General features: G+C 35.6%; 1 protein-coding gene across 10 annotated transcripts in view; it reads left to right on the top strand.

Moving 5' to 3' along the window:
• Positions 1-21276, top strand: part of POLN (DNA polymerase nu) — a 103083-nt gene extending 81807 nt beyond the window's left edge. For 9 of the 10 annotated variants that reach the window (XM_084518007.1, XM_084518009.1, XM_084518008.1 and 6 more), the window contains 3 exons: positions 9975-10042; positions 18069-18130; positions 20487-21276. In XM_084518007.1, the coding sequence (XP_084374133.1) occupies positions 9975-10042; positions 18069-18130; positions 20487-20555 (199 nt within the window). In that variant the 3' untranslated portion in view covers positions 20556-21276. Of the gene's footprint in view, positions 1-9974; positions 10043-18068; positions 18131-20486 lie in introns of those variants that run through there. The other variant, XR_014692623.1, reaches the window with a different exon arrangement.
• The last annotated feature ends 406 nt before the right edge of the window (positions 21277-21682 follow it).

Below are 21682 nucleotides of genomic sequence, written 5' to 3'. Positions count from 1 at the left end.
CAGGCAGACAACGATACCTTTATGTGTTAAATTTTGGATGACGTACTATAATATATTGTGTTGTTAATTTGCGGACAGATTCTCTGTGCTTATTGTAACTCTTCCTGCTGCCTGAGTTGTATGAAGAGGCCTGAATCTGGCAGCTGTGGTCTGGTTGAAAATGTCTTTAGCAGGTGTAACTTTCAAATTAGCCACAGAACAGCTGTCTTCTGTGACAGTCGGCCAACAGTCTTTATTGGAGGAGGCAAGTAGAGGTGGTGAGAGGGCAAAAATATATTCCCTTCCTCAGTCCCTACCTAACACAGATGTTCAGGTTCAATAACTAACTAGCTGTTGTAATTCTGAGAAAGCCAAAGTTTTTTTGTGATTAATTCCCTGTCTGGTAGAGCTTGTGGATGTTTGTTCTCTCAATAGAAAATTTTACTTGAGTATTCCTCTCTCAAAACTCTTTCTTTTAAACACGTAGAGTCATCAGAAAGCTAAGGAGGCAACAGACATGGGGGAGTACTGAACTTTTACAAGATTTCCTTGTGGTGTGAAAGTGTTGGGGAAGTGCTAGACCAGACATAATAGAAGAATTGCTGTCTATGCTTCTTATTCCTATCTTAAGTACCACAGCTGGGAAAGACCAAAACTGTAAAGTCAATTAAAAGAGACAGATGGCTTTAAACTGGAATTTTGAACTCCTGCCAGCCACTAACAACTGGATGGCTTTGCTAAAGGAGAACCTTTTAATAGTTATGAATGGCTTCTTGCTGTAATATTTAGTAGGTACTCAGCCAGGCTTGTCAGAAAAGCACAGTCAGTGCCTTTGTAAATTCTGTGATCACTCACCTGGTTAGAAGGTGGCTCGGGCATTTGAAAGCATCACTGCAGTCTTGTCAGTAGAATATGCTACTGGAACTTGAAAATTTGTGTTTCCACTCAGTCACTTGTCTGTCAGGTGACTTTCAGCTAGTTATTTTTTCAGTGGTCTGTTTCTTGATTTTCTTGTCAGTAAAGTCAAGATAATGATCCTAACATCCTTTGTAAAGCACTTTGAAAAACATTGTTAAAAGGAAGTGGTGCTGTTGTTGTAACAGTAGGAATGCACAGTAGCTCTTCCAAAATGATAAATATAATCAGTGTCCTATTATCATCACATGGGATCGTATTAATTCCAAAGATAGAGCACTACTATCTTTTCTTCAATCTTACCCCCTTGCAAGTATTTTTTTTTCCCTATTAGAATTTCTAATTTTAGAATCAGGGTTTTTGCTTTGAACAACATATCAAAGAGAAATGTCATTTATATATGCTTTATGAACTCTTTATTTACACTGGGATACAGTATATCCTATAAGGCATTGCCAAATAGTGGCTAATGCTTGACATTTTGTCTTCCCTAATTTAGAAATAATAATAATAATAAAATTGCACTCTAGACAAGGTCTTGCAGTTTTTAATGTTAGTTTATGGTTATGTTTACAGTCTCCATCAACAGCATTGTATTCCATATATTGTAAACTGTTCTGATGTGAGCAAGCTCTGACTCAACAGTATATAGCTTCATTTTAGTATGCCTAGTATCATTACATCTTCAGATATTGTTTGCACATAAAAAATCATGTTTGACAATCAGAGAAAGGTAATCAAGTTATACTTTCAAGAAGGTGAATCGGTGAGGCCCTCGTGAAGGAGCAGGATGCTCCACTGTGACTGATCAGTGGCTGCTCTGGCAACTGGCAGTCTCATTTTTCTCTTTGTCTTTGTCCACCTTTTAATTCAAATGCCAGCCTAGCAATTTATGCTGCTAATAATTAAAAAAAAAAAAAAAAAAAAAAAAAAAAAAAAAAAAGTTTCTGGAAATAATTGTACAGAAATGGGGAAAAGAAGCATTAAATGCAATTGCTGTGATAAAAAACTGGTATTAGTATGGGTTAACTGCAAGCATCGGTGTTAATGTATGCATTTTGTGTGGTACTGATGAATAATCAGAATTATTTCTTCAGACTGTTTCCATATTACCTAGATCTTTGTTAAGATGCTGCTCTGCAGATGATGGCCAAGTTGCTTACTGAAAATATGCTGCTGACATAAATTATTCAAGTGCCAGCTTTTACCTGTCTGATGCAATTCACAGAACTTCCACAGAATGTTTCCTGCAGGCAGATGATAACAAAGAAACTTCTGAAGTCAGATCAAGGCACGTAGTAGCAGCTTAAAGAAAGATTTGTGGAATGTATGAGAGTACTCAGTGAGCTCTGATTGACAATCGTACTTATTTTCAATGTTTAAAACATCATTACAGTGGCAGATACATGGAAACTTGGCGTGGAAGAACAGTGCTGGCAACTTAAGGAAGAACTGCTGCCTGCACCAATTTTTGTAAAAATTATCACTCGGTAAGCCGAAGATAGACTGATATTACCCAAAGTCTATCTGGCACTGTATGGACTTCTCAGAAAGCTTTTAGCCATTAAAGATGATAATATCCTAACAACATGCAAATTAAATTTAACACGTCTACAGAACTATTGAGTAATTTGGCTCGAATCCAGCAATTCTGCTTTCTTCCCAATTTATTGTTCCTACAGCACTGGATCTGTGCCACAAGCAAGCAGCTTTACTTCTCAGCATGTCCAGAGCCTGGTTAAAGAGACAGGTTCAGCACCAGGCCAGGTATAAGTGAATGATTTGAAAAGTAGGAGCCTTGTCAATAAGAGGGAAAGACACAAACCTCTTGGTCCCAAATGCTAAATTAGTAAGAGAGAACCCAAACTATCCCAGGAACAAGTTCTGTATTACATGACCTGCTTTTTTTGTTTTGTTTTTGTTTTCTTTTTGTTTTGTTTGTTTTCTGGTACAAATCGTGGTAAATCACAAATGATTCACTTACTGGAAATGGCTCCAGTTTTAGTTACACACAAGAGGTTTGACACATTTTATAAGGTGCACAGGAATTCAGGCACTAGTACTTTATTAACTGGTTACATTTCCTCAGGAAATTCCCTGAGTTACATTTCCTCAAAAGGGCATACTGGTAAAAATGACTTCTTGATCATATCAGAGCTTCAAAGGCATTCAGTGAACTGGTTGGTGCTGCTGCTATGTGTAGGATGGTTTTCGTTAGTTCTGGGCATACATTTTACGTCCCCCTATCTGTTTCTAAAGGAATTAAAGAACTGTTCTTACTCATGTTCTTTCTGTAGCTGTTATCCAGGATTTTCAAGTAAATGCTTGTTCTCTCCCCCATTATTCCCAATATATGGTCACAGATCTGCTCTGAAGTATTAACTCTTGCAAGAGTGTCATCCTTCGACTGATAGTGGAGAAACAGAATCACAAGGAAAAGATAAAAGCTTTTGATTCTGCTTGAGAGGAGAGTAAGATTTTTGTTTCACAGACATATGCTTCAGTTTCAGCTGAAGGAAACATCCTAGATCATATGGCTGTTCCAGAAATTAGTGGGAGCTCTCTGTAGCTGCTGTCCCCATCCAGTATGTAACTCTTTGCTTCCCAAGTTGCCAAATGATACTTTCTAGGTGTGCTGTGACCTAGCAAAATCATTGCTTTCCTCAACGTTCACAGAAGTATTTTGCATGTATCCACAAGATGGTGAACTGTTACCTGAACACTTCATACAGAGTAAACCAAAACAAGTCTTCTTTATAGGAAGAGCTCAATATATTTAATATGCTTAAATATCACAGCCAAAAAGGACATACTTGATGTAGCAGGCACTGAAGTGTTCCTTTATGTGGGTCATTCAACACAATTAAATACTTCTAGTTTATAAAAGCTTTTTGTAGGTCACCTTTAGACTGGTATGTTTTAAAACACTTTGGTTACATGTGAAAATTCTATTCTCTTTAATTAACCATCTGCTCAGCTTCCTGCTCTTCATGATGTTGCTGCTGAGAAAACAAATTTCACAAGTTAGCTGAATTTTTGTAGTTAAAATGCTAGAATATCAACGTGTCTTGGTCTTCATTAGGAGAACACCAAAAGAAGTACTGTAACGTCAGTTCAGGTAACACCTATGCAGGCATGATATATTTTAAGTTATAGCTCTTATACTACTGCATTAGAAATCCTTATTGATGGAGCTTCAAAAGAAACTTGAAAAATCTACAAAATGTTACAAAATTAACTTTGTTCCTTACTTACATGACAATTTAATAAGCATTCTTTGAGCTTGAATCCATGTACTTTTGTGGGGAAACTGTGCAGCAATTAAATAACAAGTAGTATTTGTAGTTTCAGGGAAAAAATAATACGTTTTTACTGTAGGGAACATAGAGATTTCTAAGAGAATTGGATCCAACTTCCATCTGGTCCATTATCACTGAGTGTGGCCAGTAGCAGATGCTTCAGGAGGAAGGTGTAAGATTTTTAGTAGGGATAGGCTGTCTGTCTGCAAATTCTCATCTTGCTGCTATGGTGGGGATGAGTCTAGGTTCTGAAACAGGAGATTTAAGTCTTTCCTCAGAGTAATTGTATGTCAAGAATTCTAAATATTCTTGAAAGCCATGAAGGTGTTTGTCACCTGAGCAGGCACTCTGGCATTTTCTGGCAAGGTGTTTAATTAAATGCCTTGTAAACTAATATTTTTTTAATAAAAATTGAATTTAATAGATATGAATTATATATATTATAAATACAAATAAACATGAATTGCTTTCTATTTGATATTATATTTACATTTTTCATATTTTCCCATTTATCTGATTTAAAAATATCTTTGTCTTTTTATTATTTTTTCTAACCACTTAACATCTTCTGTGCTCTTCTGATTTTTTTAACTTATTGTATATACATATATATATACATATATATATATATATACACATATATATACAGCTTTGTATATGAAGTTTTTAACCACGTACTGTCATGCAGAGCAATTCTATAGGCTCCCATTATGCATTTAGGAATTTCACATTCAAAATGAAAAGGCAATTTCATTAGTTGGATGATAATTTATAAAAAAGGGGACAACATAGGATGACCAAAAAAAAATCTCTGTTAATAAAAGCTGATACTGCTGTATCAGAAAATCATATGAAGTTTAATGCTCAGGGACAGTGCTTTTATAAGAAAACTATGCAACTAGAAAAGGACTGATTCTTTTAAGGAATGTCTTAATGTGTGTTGTGCTGCTAAGTGATCATTAACTCCTTTTCTGAAGCAGCGTGCTTTAAGTAACTTTTAACATTTTTACATTTTTTTACTCTAGCTGTATAAAAGCTTAATTATTAACTTTTTTATGTTCTTAAGTAATGATTTACAGAAATTTGTAAAAATTTAGCTAAATTTTTACTTTGACACAAGAGCTATGATGGATTTCAAATAAAGAATATTTTTTGCATGTTCTTCAAAGAGAATCCTTTGGTTTTAGGAAATCTGTTCTCCAGTTATGATTTAATTGCCAACATGCCTTCAAATTAGATATAAAATGTGTAATTTTTAATGGAAATTTTACACTGAAATATTCTAGCTCAAGATCAGTCTACCTGATGGTGCCATGACATATGTTTTCCTGAAGATGTAGAGCTAACTTGTAGGAAACTTTAAGCACCAGGACACAGGTAGATCTTAAACTATTTTAAGTAAATAAACATTAAATAATTATTAAAAAAAATTAACCCTGCTGGGCTCCTTAGCCCTGTTCTTAGTCATAATAAAGTGCCCTTAATTCCTTATTATGCATGAAAATTGGACCCTCTTAAGGCTTTCCCACCTACCCAATTTCAAACCTCATTTTAATTCATTTTTTATTCAAACACTTAAGCCAGCCACATCAATGTAATATTTGAGCTCCTCTAAGATATGTTTTAAGCCACTACTCAGCGCCTTACACCTGTGGAGTAGTCTGTCTCATTCTCCTCCTTCACACTGCCAGCAATTAGTGAGGCCTCCCATGGGAGTGTTCAGGGCTCTGGAGGGGGATGGAAATAGAGACAGCTGTCTTAATTGAGGTGGGTTTTAAGTGGTCTGGAACTGCTATGTGATGGGTCCAGATTGCCTGCTTCCAAATTATGGAGTAAATTAACCTACAATTTGGTTGTAGGAATTCATTGATACTTTATTTTTTCTATTATCTTCATTTAGACCCATCTGGAAAACTAGACCAAATTATGTCCTGGAAATGTTGTTAACAGCAATAAAGATTTTTCTCATAATACAAAAATGTATCAGAAAAATGTACAGAGGGCTATTCTCCTTGTCTGACTTCAGGTATCCGATGTAGGTAGCTGTTTTAGGGGGTGGTAGTCCCACAAAGTCAATACATGGGGATGAGATTTTCAAGAAGTCAGCTCAAAACAAGTAAGTGCTTTTGTCCCTTGGCTATAGGATGAGCATGAATTAAGTAGTTGGAGCATCTCTTGGCACACTGTAATGGCCTGAAACACTGCACATAACTGTTTTAAAAAAAAAAAAAAAAAAAAAAAGCTTCTGAGAAAAACTACTAGGAAGAGGGTTTGTTTGTTTGTTTGTTTGTTTTTTGTTTTTGTTTATTTGTTTTGTTTTTCTCTTGTCCTACCACTGGCATTTTCAACATGATATTCCTATATTCCTACAATAGCATCTGCAGTGTGTCACACCACAGAAGTCTCATTTGCAGTTTAGAGAAAATGTTGTTTCCTTTAATGGTAAAGAAATACAATTGCTTACCAATAAGGTAATAGCTGTTTTGATGAAGTCAGTTCAATAGTGTACTTATTTTTAGGCAACACATTAGAAGTAGTCATGGAAAAGCTTGCAGTTCTGTACTTTTGGTCAGAGATGTCCAGATCTGGAATATATTGCCTTAAAATAACAAACAAAGCCCTTATTTGTTCTTATAATAGAAAACAAACTGGCTTGGTACTATGAAAAATTAAACTGTAGGGAGGCAATATGGTCTCATCAGTAGAACATTATGAAAAAAAATATTTTGATGATAGTTTAATTTGTTTTGTCATATATTGGGTCAATTATATGATTATGATACAGTAATGATGACTGGGTGGATACACTGAAGATCTGAGTTTAGTGTCTGTTGCTTCATGGGAAACTGGAAGAATGTAGAAGAGAATTAAAAATATTTTCTTGCTAAAATTCTGTAGCACAGCATGATTTCAGGAAGGATGTGTACTAAGCATATTGTGAATACTGTGAAAATAATTGAGAAAATATTAACTTGTAAATCAAAGGCATCCTTGTCATCTGCAGAATGATAAAAATGCTCCCCTCTGCTTGGCTTGCAGTCTCTAATTCAGTTTACCGTACTTTTTAGCAGGCAATAATGGGAGGAGTTTGCTATTTCAATATTCCGTCAAAGTGGTGATCACTCAGTTAAGCTATTATACAAAAGTGTGTATTTTTTTCAAACTTTTTCATTTAAGTTGTGCAACAGGTGTGTACACACACTGGAATGGTAAAAGCTATGCATTTTAAACATAAAAATTACTTTGATTTTTATTCACCTGTATTGATGTCAAATTGAGTGCTTTGTTCTGTGGAACTGTGTAATACATGAGAATTTCACTACTTTAACAAAAAAGAAAAAATACAAATGGCCTTGTACTATATAAACCTCCCAAAGGATAACCTGTGATGTTGATGTGAGAGGGACAAGATAAAGAGAACATCAAAAAATTGTATGATGAAAATTAAGAAGGAAATAGTTGATACTAGTCCATTTCTCAGCATCAAGCTGGGAAATCATGTTTAGCATTAATTAAAATTTCAATGTTAGAAATACTTATTTGTTAGATCACACATCTGAGATAGACACCATCTCTATTTTTTAAATGAATGTGCATTGCTTAGCAGGAGAGTAACAAAGCTAGAAAGAGACCAGCGATTCTGACTTCTAGTTCGGTTCTAGTTTAGCAGACAGAATATTGCCCTGAACCTCGGATGAAGCACTGGATAATTAAGACTGGGTAGATGTAATTCTGCAGCTTTGTGCAGTTACTGAGATAGCTGTGGGCAGTGTAACCAAGTCAATAACTGAGGATGAGAAGCACTAAGAAATAGGGTCTTTTAGCTCTGATGGAGAATCAAGCGACACTAGCTGTGCTGCTTTCAGTAGATAAACAAGTAGAGTTGGGTCAAGTCTATTGTGCTGTCCAGACAGAAAATTTGGGATGAATTCACATTGCTCCCATAGATTTTCTGACTCACTGAAGGAAACACTAATCTCTGGTCCAACCCTGCTCTTCCTCAGCTCAGCTTTACTTCTAGCATGGAATTGAGGTGACCTGTTGATCTAATGCTGAGTGCTTTAGAAAATCCACTTCTTCCCCTGTTACTAGATCCTGATAAATTGATGATAAAATATTTGATTTATATTGTAAATTCATCAAAGAAAGGATAGTTCTTTACTACATATTCAGAGAATGGGGCTCTAATTCTGATTGAAGTCATGAGACACTACTCTGATACAAATAATAACCAGTCTATCATATTTTTTATCGCACTGGTTTAATCAATGCAATTATTTTCACTTATTCAATTGACTCACAGTATATTCAGAGGTTTTAATGTCCACAGTTCTGTCTGATTTATGTCTTTTTGCATGTCACTTTAATGATTATGAGGAATCTCTTGCTTTAATTAATTTACTTGCATTGGAAATTAGAACTTTTCATGTAATTGTATTCTCTTGCTGTAGATGATCCTGGTCTTTTCATCTATTTCTTTTTGTATCCTGTGTCCCCATTTCCTATTAGAAATATGTTAATCTGTTTCACTCTACTTCTGACTGTGGTGTAAGTGACTAATAATTTAAGATCTATTATTAGAGCTCACCACACTGTTAGTCAATGTCACATTATAATTTAAGGCAGTGTGAAACTATCTTAGGCTATTTTCCTGAAAGCTGTGAAAGTTATAAGTAGTAACCATGTTGATGTTTCAGCCATTTCTACAGAATTAATAACTGCTAGGTATTAAAGAAGAAAAAAAGAAGTCCACAGTGGGCATATTTAATTTAAATTTTATATATGAATTGTAAAGAAATTCAGAGATGGGTGTTACAGTTTCATGGCTTAGACTCTCAGCTGTAACAGTTAAATAAGTAATAAAATAAACCTAGTAGGAATACAGTCTAATCAGACACATACTAGTTTTCCTTTCTATGTGAGAACTGCACTCAAAGATTTTATGTGCTAGATTATGTCTACTCTGCCTTGGACATGATTCAATTAAAAACATTTCTTTTTTCCACTGTGATCATATTTTTACACCCAAACCAACAATTTAGGGTGCTATTCCCGTAAGCACTAAACAATTAAGACACAATACATATGCAAGAGACCGATCAGTATAGAGCTAATACAGACAATGAGAAAAACAAAACTTAAGATCTCAGGTACATGTAGTTGCATGGATTTTAAGATGTTACTTTCAGTTGTACACTCTGTTCTTATGAAGACAACTAATAGCAGAGGCTACAGATCAGATTGTGTATTTATGCCTACATTTTTGTTCTTCAGCCTGTTTACAGCATGAGGAGTCTTATTTTGCATTTACATGAAAGGATTATTTCCTGGAAAGGATTCAAGTCACTGGCCAACACTATACTAAGAGTTACTGTTGGTATACCAGTGAGCCAAGTATTCTTGCTATTGACTTAACTTGCACTTTTATTCCAACTCAGCTTGAGAAAAACAAGCTATATTAACAAAACAAGCCCTGACTTATTTCTTGCAATTTTCTGCAATTTCCATTAGTTTTAAGTAATACCTTGTCACATCACCAAATCCCTGAATGGCATTTACAAGTTAGCAAGCACAGTTTTGGTTTAAGACCATGGCCTTTATTTTTTCAGCCTATGTGGAACAGCAGTCCTTTTAACTCCATTAATGATTTTTTAACTTTCTTAAGATGCTTATATTCACTTTAGTGTATCCATTGTGCACCTGAAAATTAGTTGATGGTATGAGTTGAAAGCACTATTAGAAATTTCATGTGTATGTTATCTAAAGTCTGAATTTTTTCAGGTTAATTGCTCAGATTCATGATGAGTTGTTGTTTGAAGTAGAAGATTCTCAAATTCAGGAATTTTCAGGTAAGTGTAATCTTTTTCTCTTTTCCCTGTCTCTCTGTTTCCACAATAACTTGAGGTATCTTTAGACTAGACTAGACTAGAATAGAATAGAATAGTTCAGTTGGAAGGGACCTTCAAAGATCATCTATTGCTTAGACGACAAGAATTAATATAGCATATAATCATAAAAGTAAACAATAATACTTTCCCTGAGGTTTCAAGGATTGTAGAAGGAAATAAATCAGTCTGAAAAAATTGTCTTTGGAAGTAACTTCCGAAATACTTATCACTGGGGCCTGTTACATAAAGAGGTACGAAATCTTAATGTAAGAATGTAAGGTACAGTAATTTCTAAGTTAATTTACGGCTCTTTTATTTGAAGAGAACTTTATGGTGGAACTTTCAAGGTTAAGGGTTAGTAAAAGTTCCTGCCTACAGTTTAATCCTCTCATCTGGCTTACTTCCAGACATTATTTCCTAAGCTAGAGTTTTTCTCTGCATCTGGTACAAATTTAGCTAGAAAATGAGGGCACATATGGGGCTGTTGGGTCTCTTCTCCAGTAAGTAGTGGAGTCATTACTATAGGTACCAAATATTAATTCAGAAACTTTGGTCAAGTTTGAAGGTGAAAAATATTTTTGGCTAAAACAATTATCATAAGGTCATGACTATTTTAAACTAACCAGTATAAGAAATATATTGCATTATAACCTAAGTATCTAAATAACAATTTCAACTTCCTGTGTTGCATTCATTTAATTGGTACAATTTGCCATCTGTCTCATTTCATCATACATTCCTCTTGTGAGTATTGGTTCATAATGAGAACATTAAGCTACCATCTAATCAAAACAAAGAATCTGGGAAATATTTAAGTTCAATATATTGGGGGAATTATAATGCTTTATTTTCATATGTTAACATTTGACCTTTGAATACAGGTGTTCAGATCTTTGTTTAAATTTAAAAACAAACAAACAAAAACAACAAACACTGTTCAATTTACCAGAGATTGCAGTATCTACTCCAAAAAGGCCAATGTCTAAAAGTGCTGTAGTTTCAGAGTTTGGAAGTATAGTACATTGAATGGGATCAGTAAAACAGCATAGAATGATTTTCATTTTTGTATTTTACACCAACATTGGAATCATTTTTGTTTAACGTTTTAATCAGTGATCTGGATGAAGGGATCAAGTGCACTCTCAATAAGTCTGTGGCTGATATCAAGTTAGGTGGGACTCTTGTTCTGCATGAAAGAAGGCTTTGGAGATGGATCTGGATAAGCTACATGGATGGGTTGAGTCCAATTGCATGACTTTAAGTAGGGTAAGTGTTGAGTCCTGCAGTTGGGTTGTGACAACCCCATGCAGCAGTATAGGCTTGGGGAGGAGTGTCTGGAAAGTTGCCCAGCAGAAAGACTTGGAGGTGCTGGTTGACAGCTGTCTGAACATGACCCAGCACCGTGTCCAGGTGGACAGCGTGTCCATGTCCAGTTATTAGTGTGAATTTGTAGTAAATTCAGCAAAATCAATACTTTTCCAGTAAAACAGATAAAACACTTGATTACCATATAAGAAACTTCAAAAAGAATGAAATGACCAGGAGAATGTTTTACTTCAGAAATTATTAATCTTTTGAAAACAGTGTTGTATTTTTATTCTCCTTAATAGAGTTCTGCTGTATGGGTAGAAACTCCTCAGAAGCTAGTACGTGCCATTCCTCAAAGATGCGAGATAACACTAGCTAGTTGACTGAGGGTGGTTTCATCTGTGAGAGGTGCTTGCTGCTGCTGAATTTGAACCTTGGTGGAAGTCAGAGGTTGGGAATCACTGGTCATCATTAATACCCTTCTCTGTATGTAGCAGATCCCAGCTGTCAAATCCTTGACTGCTCTGCTATATTTAAACAACTTGTGCTATGCAGTCTGGAGGTCTGAGATACCTTGGAAATCACCCTCGTTCTTAACACAGGCTGCCAAGCCTTCAGAATTCAATGTGGAAGTTTGTTTCATTCTACTGATTGAAGATTGGTTTTTAAGTTTGTTTCTACTTTACCCTAAAAGGCAAAGAGAAAAAGAAAATTCTGCAATACAGTAATTCTCAGGTATACTCAACATACCTCAGAACAGAAGAGTGATAAAATGTCTTGTCCTGAACACTGAAGACCAACCTGAGACATTGAACGCTGCCTTCTTTTAAGCAGTAATTAGTTCTGCTGCTGCTAAAAGAACTAATAGTGCTCTTAAAAGTGACCGAAGCTGGCTTCGGTGTCATTAATGAGGGTTTTGCATGACCCAGATAGGCAGAGGAAGAGTACATCTCAATTAGCATGTAACTTGCAGCCAGAAGTATGAGTAAACCTCCCTATTGTCCCCAGTCCACGATGTGAACAGTTTGGGTTCACATCATGGAGCAGTCTGAGAGCAGGTGACCCAGATTCCTTTCGGATGAAACTAAATAGGAAGACTTTTTTCTAATCTTTTCCAGTTATTTCAGGAGCTGTTAACTGAGGTAACAAATTTAGTATGAGTTTAAAGAGGAGTGTCGGAAGGACGTGGGCTTCTCATTCACTTCAGTGCTTTCCAAGTCCAGAAATGATTTTCATCCCATTACTCAAAGTTCTCTCTCTCTGTAAAGTCCTTACCTTTATTTTTATTTGCTGATAATTTTTAGCTGTCAGCTTCATCTTTCCATATCTAATTGGGCTTTTTGTCCATTCAGAAGCTTTAAATTACAGAATCTGCTGACTTGCAGATCCCACCTTAATGATCTAGAGAAAAATCTCAGTTGTGCAATTACCAAGCTTGGTAAAGGTAAAGGCATGGACTTAAAGCTAAAGAGCAGGGTGTGATGGCTTTAATTGACCACAGTTCAGTGCTGTGTTGTTCTCCTGCGTTCTGTGTGATCCAAGAAAGCACTGGCCTCGTATTCAGAGTATCTGCATTCCAGTCATGATCCTGATTACTTTTTAGCTTTTACCTGTATGTTGGGGGGATACTTTCCTCAAACAGATTCTGGCACCCACAGTTTCGTAGTATGCATACTGTTCACTCTGACAGGGCAAGGCAAAACATTCTCTTTTTATAATGAAGCTTTGAGTGTCCAATCTTTGGCATGCATTGAAATACAATAAAGCACATGCTACTCTGATTTGTTTAATTTTCAACAAAAATGTGGCATATTCTTTGACTCAATTCTCTAAAATCCCTAAATAGGGCAAGAAAAGGACAGCAAAAGAGCTTTTTTAAAAATCTTCATTTTCTATTGGAGGGTGCCTGAAAAGATCAAATCAAAACATTTGGCAGCGATTGGTTTGGTTTTGACAGAAGATTGTCGGTTTTACCATCAATAATCTGCCTGGTTTCTAGCCAGCTTGCCTGTCTGGCTTCCTCACATCCTGAGCTTTCAAGCAACCCAGGAAGCAGAAAGAGAGATGGTATTTTGGGAATGGCAAAAACTGGGCTCTTGGATCTGAGAGGGCTCAGCATCTCGGAGTTCTGAAATCTGTGTAATCAGGTAGACAGACGGTGCTCAAATCAAACTGTGAGTCTTCACAGGGACTCCAGGAAAGTGTTCAGGAATTGCAGAACCCAATTTTTCCTTTTGTGGGAGACTGCCCATTTCTGAGACTATGTCTCCACACTCAGTTAGAAATGCCTATTTGCCCTTAGACTATTCTGAATACATGACTGCTGAAAGGGGAAATACACCTGGGGGCAGAGAAATGTAAATTTTATTTTTTTTACGGTACGGGGATACCCATAGATACAACTGTAAGATCTGGCTTCTGATATATATTCCATATATACCTGTTGGATTTGAAAGGTAAACTTTGTCACTGTGGAATGTTCCTTGTTACTATACTTGCTTAATTGCATCCATTAGTGAGAAGTATAATTAAATGAAAGCCACTTGCTACTTGAAGTAATGTATTTTTCATATTTTTATAGAAATATATGTATTCCAGGACTTCATGTTGTACTGCTCAATATCACAATGAATTAGAGTAATTTCTGAAGTTTTTTTTTTTAGAACTCATTTATAACTACACATTATTGATACAAGTAAAGAAATTCATCTCTGCATCCTTTCTTATATTTCATATCTGTAAAGCATACAGTTTTAAATATTTTTTTTCAGACTTTACTGGGTATATTTCAGCTGAAATACTTACTTGCAGCATAAGGACACCAAAAGGACCAATCTAAGAAAAAAATTAAACTAAACTAGGCCCACTTGTTTTAAGATTAAGATCAGTTAAGGTTGTTGTAATGTAAGAGCAATATCTTAGATATATAAAAAATAAAATCTGTCAGTAGAAATTTGTGGCTCAAAGTCCACGAAGTTTCATTTTATTCTGCTACATTTTCTCACTTAATGAATACTGAAGCAGCTGCATGAAAAAAGTGCACATGTTCAAAAGGGGATTAAAGTAACAGGACAAAAGAATGAACTGGTCATCACAAGGTAGAGACATTTTGTGTTCTCCGAGCTGCCTTTTTCTAACTGGAAAGACACTGATGCTTAAAATGCCTCTAGATAGCCCTTAATTTGTAAGAATCCCTATTCCATAGATCATATGTCTGGCCAGCTTTGACTTGCTTCTGGAGTCATAATTTCATAGGTGAATGAGCTTGAAAAATGTCTTCACTTGGATAGGGACAAACAAGCTTTTGTTCCACAGCAGGCACGCATGCCTTTTCTTTGCTCCTATTCACAACTCTTTCAATAAGCACATTTATTCAGGCCAGTATCAGGAAAAATCTGATTATGTATTACAATTTTAGCTCTGTGATGTCTTTGCTTTGCTGTCATTAATATCGGGGGAGTAAATAAGAAATATATATAATATTTTAAAATGACATACTTACAAAACCTTCCAGAATGAGCGTAACCAACAAATCCCATAACTGCTGACTATGGGGTTTGAGAGAGAAGTTGCAAAGGCTGGGAGAACAGCATTTAACAGATGCCACTGCAGTATATGGCTGACTGCAAAGGAACATTTTAAAATTAATAATTAATGTGCCCTAGATATTCTAGGTACTTGACAGAACATAAATAATCATTCCTCTGAAAGCCTCCAATGTAAATCTTTAAAAAGAGACAAAAAATTAGGGATGGTAGAGACAGATCTATTTAAACATTGTGTTTTTATTCTGGAAAGTATATGAGACAATTGTGTATATATAATATAATTGTATATGCTTGGATACTTTATTTTGAGCACTCAGAGAGGAGAGTTTTTCAGGAGATCTGAGAGTGCAGAGGGAGAATCAGACATTATGTACATAGGACTAAAGGGGATCTCTCCTGTGATTACATATCACCACACCATATGGTCTCTTTTATAAATGATCATCTCCATATGAAAAATTACTCCCACTGGGAGACTGTTCCAGAATTTCTTCTTTCTGAAATCTAGAACTTTTAATTTCCAGCCTCAATGTATTCAGTCAGTTTACCTATTTATTTTTGCGCAAAACCAGACATTAATGTAAATGCTTCCTTATTCACTGTTTACTGTCTTAGCAGACTGTTGAACAGGAATGGTAATACAGCTGCTTTTTCTTGACATTTCAGTTATCATTTTATATTTATTAATTCAAAATCTGCTGTAAAATCGGTATAGGCAAATCTTTTGGAAACTTTCAAAGGTATGATTTCAAAAGGCTGAAATGCGGTCAAAACCACTTGAGATTGTTTGAAATGAATGGTTTTACCATGCCACCCACTAAACTCTGGGAAGAGACAGAGAAGTCACTGTGACATAAGAAATAGAACAAGGAGCTGAACTGACACAGAAATAAAAAAATAGGAAGAAAATGGAACAAATCCAAGGGAGGTGGCTAATGGGTTATCAAAGTGAATGAGGAACCATTAGGTTTGCTGATGTTGGTGTGGCCACATTAATCCATGCTTTTTAAAATTAAAAATAGTTAAGGATGCAACAGAATTCTGGTCATGCCAGATGCTCTAAAACAAAAAGTGTATGAACCAGCAGAGAAAGGTGTTGCAACCATCGGGGCCAATGTGAACCCCCTTTGGGGAATAACAATTATATGGGAGAGAACTACCCAAATTTGGAGGTCTAGAGCATAAGGGCAAAAACTGTTCTAATCCAGTGCATATGCGTGCAGCACCTTTTATCAGACATCACATCTTTTATCACATCTTTCAACCCATGAATCAACGCTGCTGACTCACGCTCCCTCTCTTGGAAGAAGAGTCCATTGGAGCTCTTTTCATCTAAAAGGGCTGTTCCTCCCGTTGCCTTGATGGTCTGTTGCTGTTTATTTATCTAACAGCTCAAAAAAAAACAAGTTGCACAGAGTTGAGTGTGCCCTTAGATTGTACATAAGTGCTTTGGTGGAACACTACAGAGCCGAGTGATTCTGTAAAAGCGGAATCCAGAAGCTGTGCTCTCACAAAAGCTTTGTTCTGTCATAGCCATGACTTACCGATGATAAACTGTTTACCCGAGGACTGCCTGGCAATCCATCTAGCCTTCTGAAGGCACACTGCCTGGTCACAGTGCCCTGATGTTTGCTGCATTGCTGATTTCCTGGAGTTGGCAGCTTGTTTTGTTTAAATTCAGACTGGGCTTCTCAAGATGGAGGCAGTCCAACAGTGCTGTACTGATAGGCGTCTTGACTTGGAATGAATTTTAAGTGGATAATTATTTAGACCAAAACTTCCCTATGCTTTCACAAGTTATGATTTTCATGTTTGTTTCTGCTCTCCAAAAATGATGCTGTGTCCCATGCCGGACCATAAACTACCTCAAATCCAACATGAAGCAACTCTATAGGTGTCAACATGTGTCAACATATGTCTCATTTTCCCCAGCCTTGGCACTTCAGCCACTGATCTTTTGAGTTACTGCATAATTTGGACTTTGTGGAAAACCTTACGACAGCTCATTAGCACCCAAGTCTGAGTGAGCCAGCACAGAACAGAGAAGCACTCCATTTCTGTTCAGGCAGACGCTAGTTATCCTCCTCATTATTACCAAGCCATCCTTGGTGTCACAGATGTGACACAAAACATCACATACTGCTCTTCAGTGCTGGCATCATTAGAAAAGGTTTCGACAGCAGCCAGAGTAACCACCATATGCTGCTTCTTGGAGTTCTCGTTGCTTCTTTACATCTAACCTCAGCTGCACGAGAACCGTGATGTGCATTGAGGGAGAACTTCAAAGAATCCTTCTAAGCAATCATGTGGGTTTCAGCCTAGTAGTTATCACCACATATTGCATGCTCTGTTATTTCTCAGTTCTGGGAGGCACATGATGACATATATTATGTGGGCAGCCATCACGTCAAAGCAATGGAGCTTGCTCAATAACTTTCTCACTGGGGCTCCCCGGCATTCCCTTTTCACTTTCACTAGCCAAAAGTTACCTCCTTTTTAAAGCTATTTATCCACTGAATCTCTCTTTGATTATGTTTTTTACAACCACATTTTGTTATCCAGCAGAAATCTTTGTCAAGCAAAACACTAATTGGCCTGACCAAGGATGACAAATCAGGTCCCAAATGATTGATTTGGAATAATAATAGAGGCATTTTTCACAGTAATAGTGAGCATGGGGTTATGACACGATGAGTTGTTAAGTTACGTAAATCATGCTGAAGTTCAATTGTTTTGATTCTTGATAGCTCAGCTATCCCACAGGGAAGGTTATTTTTGTTTGCAGTGAACTTGAAAGCTGAGAAATGCAGCAGTCAGGCAAGCTGTACCTTTTTAGAACGTATATCAGTGCTTTACTTTTGTGTTAATGGAATATGTAAGTTAAATAAATTTCCGACTTTCACCTAAATTTCAATTTAAAAAAAGGAATTAAATTCTTTCACGAGAAATCAAATTTAACTTTAAAAAAAATCTCAATACATTTAAATGGGTGGATATTTATTTTTTGTAGAAATGCAGCTATTATATAATGGAATATAAGGCATGGTTTGTTGGTTTGTTTGTTTGTTTTCCTACATAACAGTTTTAACTGGAAATAAAGCTGTATATTTTCAACTTTTTTGGACTTACAGCATTGGTAAAAAGAACAATGGAGTCCCTGCAGCAAACTACAGCCTTGGAAGTGCCACTAAAGGTAGGGGCAATTCTGAATTTCCATTATTGTCTCAGGTATATATAGTTTTGTTTGTTACTATCATCATATTGAGAATCTAGAGACAACTATGCTAACCTTCACTTCAACTGCTTCATTTTCATATTTACAAGTAATGGCTTTTTAAAATTACCATAAAAATTCTAATGGAAAAAAAAAAAAAAAAAAAAAGAAAGAAACTCAAAATCCATTTTGTAAAGCATAACTGTAGTACACTTTGTCTTACCTATACAAGTGCAGTAACTTCAAAATCCCTTTGATTTAATGCCGTGACATTTCTGATGGGTGTGGTGGAATGAGAAATAGTACCTTAGCAGGCTTTCTAAAATGTGCCAGGCATTCATTACTGCTGAAAAATTATTGCAAAAGATCTTTCTTTAGTAATTTTCACTTAGAAAATTGATCTTTTTAACATTTCTGAGCGGAAGCCAAACATGTAAAGCAGACAAAATTGCTGGTCACAGTTTGAAGGCCATCATTTACCAGAACAACCAAGTAGAAAACTAGACAACTATTGTATGTATGTTTCCATTTTATCTAACTGTAATTCTTATATAAAATAATTGTATTTTTCTCTCTGCAAGACTGGTACATTTTGCTGCTAGGCCACCACTTGGCTTTTCTTGCTTCATTAAGGACTATAGTCTCTGGGAATCTCTAAACTGAATAAGGAAGCAATAGTCCAACGGTTTCCCGTTTCCTGAGAAATGGAGTACTTGGCCAGATTACTCATTCTCCAGTATTATTGAACAAGATTTGAGGACAGAAAAAAGTTTATTCTATTTATTTCAGAAATGGTTACAACATACCTGACACTCATGCTGCTGTAATGTTCATACCCTTTGTTGAGGACACTGTCAGAGACAACGCCATTCATACTTTGCCTGACTGCAAAATAAAATATGAACAACTTAATAGGTTTCTAAAAAAGACAAATATTTACATCAATAATGAGAGTACTCATAGGCACACAGGCAAAATACCATTTTAGTGTTACATATTTCGGACTAACCACTAACTGGCAGAAGTGAGTCTTTCCATTTTGTCCCATAGACAAAACATAACACACTGTCCTACAATGTCTTTTCATGTGTCAGAAGTGTCTGCTATCACGCACTGACAAATTCATCTTCATCCTTAGCAAATGGATTCTACATGTCATTCTGATGAGAACAGCAATTCCCTCTTAAATGACAACTGCATTTTAATAGTAAAAAGAAACACAGCCTTGGACAATAGGTATTTGTCTGGGGCTTTGAAAGATTAGGATATTTTTTCTCTTGTTTTGGTCTTCTTTTCCTGAATAAATTACTGTAGGAGTCATGACATAGTTTTACTCCTACTGCACATTAGACTACATGCATCGTGAAGATATTTCATCTTTCTCTGAAACATCAAGAATGGATCAATGGCAGAGACCAGATACAAAACATAAAGTGCAAAGAGCTTGATCTCAGTGATGAATTTGAGAGTTATCTTTAAAAAAAAGACTGTATTTTTGTTCATGTTGTTTATCCTTCTATACAGTAAATGTGTCTTTTAAGATTAGAGATGTTGAAGATGAAAAGATCTTTTTGAAATGCTTCTGCTTTCCCTCTGTACACTTGCTTCAACTAAATATGTATTATATGCTCTGTTAATATGAATATTATATTTTAATGGGGAAGAAAAATGTCATTAAAGTAGAACACACATATCGTCTTAATGGGGAGAGATTTCTTTTTCTTTTTCTTCTTTGAGGAAAAGGATCCTTTATCTTTGAAGTAGCTTCTTTTCCAAGACATAGTCCTTGCTAATGAGGCAGCTTTCATGTCAGGAAATCTACTGTGTAACAGAGCACTGGTAACTGCAAAACAAACTGAAATAAAACCAAAGCAACAACAAATACACCCCAGGACTGGAAAAGTGGATGGTAAAAAATAAAAAAGGAAAAGAAAACAAACAACAACAAAAAAGCAACCACAAAAACCCATAAAACCCAGTATCTTTATGCATTATTGAAAAAGTTGCAAATTATAAATGCTATGGTTTTGGTAGCTCTTTTGAAAGGCATAACAAGATAAATTTTGCTTTGGACTTCACTATTTTCCTTGCAATTCAGGAACATATATTTGCAGTCTCAAAACTAAAGGATAACCTTAATTGTTAAGATATCTTAATTGGAATTATAATTATTACTAGATATGAAGAGTATTTCACACTGGATAGGCATGTAATCTAGAACAGTATCACCATCCAAAAGGAAAAGCAAAAATAGTAATCTTGCTATAAGTGCTGTGATTGTTTGTTTGTTTAAAGCATTTTTTTTCTTTTTTTCTTTTTTTTTTTTTTTTGACAGGTTCCCTTGAAAGTGATTCTTACCACTGGGAAATCATGGGGGTGTATGACAGAATTGCAGGAGATGTAAAGCAGTCATCGGGGATGTTATTCAGTACCCGCACACCTCATTGGCCTATGCTGATTCCTCACTGAATCACTAGGCAACAGCGCTGCTGGATCTTTCATAAGCACCTAATACTCTGCATGTGAATTTTTTTACTTCATTTTGTCTGTAGCCCTAGGCAACAGCAGTGAGATAAAACTGGTTTTTACCAGTTCATTGTGTTTCCTTTAGCCAAGGTAACCAGCAGGGAGCTGCTTTTGTTCAGAGCTAAATTACTACATGTAAGAAATGAAGCAAGACAATATTAACCCTTTGGGATCGCGACAAATATATTTGAGTTAGATGGATGTTTAGATTTTAATATTAAATATTTTGTGAAGCGATTGTGTAAAAGTACTTCTAATCTGGCATTAGAAAGACACTATTTGAACTGTATCAGCAGCTGCTCAACTGTTGTGTTCAGCTTATTTTACACTTTGTGAGTAGACGGCAGCTGCTGGGGTACTGAATGTCATTTTCCACAGACTTAGAAAAAAGTTCCTTAGAAATGGAGAGTTTCTACCTTAATTTGTATTTAGGATTTTAGAGTTAAAACAAGTAAACAAAAACTGCATTAGCTGCGTTTAAAATAGCCAGATTGTTGCCAATTAAATTAATTTCAAAATCCATTTGTACACTGTAGCCTTAGCATACTTTTGAGGAAGTTTTGTCTAATCTATTATTTATATTACTGACACAATGCTAAATATGGTTAGATACATTTTGAGATTCAGACTTACGTTTTTTAGGATTCAGGCTTCTACTTTTATGTTTGGATATTATTATTATTGATACTTTAATATCAATGGTATTTTTAATATCAATAATATTTTTGATATTTTGATATATATTGATATTGATATTTTAGTGTTCTGTAGAGTTTATTCTTTAAAGAAGTTTGTTTTATAAAACATTACTTGGTGCCAAATTCTGCATCCATGGTAGTGGAAGAAGAGACAATCCTCAAAGTCTACTAATTATTTAGAAGTTGAAGTCAAGCACAAAACTTTTACAAGATGTTCAGTATATTTCAGCACTAGACCTCAAATGATCAAACATAATTTAAATTTTAAATGTGTATAGTTACAGAGAGTTTGCAGCAGTTTTAATTT

Source organism: Aythya ferina (assembly GCF_964211825.1).
Source record: "Aythya ferina genome assembly, chromosome: 4".
Taxonomy (NCBI): domain Eukaryota; kingdom Metazoa; phylum Chordata; class Aves; order Anseriformes; family Anatidae; genus Aythya; species Aythya ferina.
This window is presented reverse-complemented; position numbering and strand designations above follow the sequence as displayed.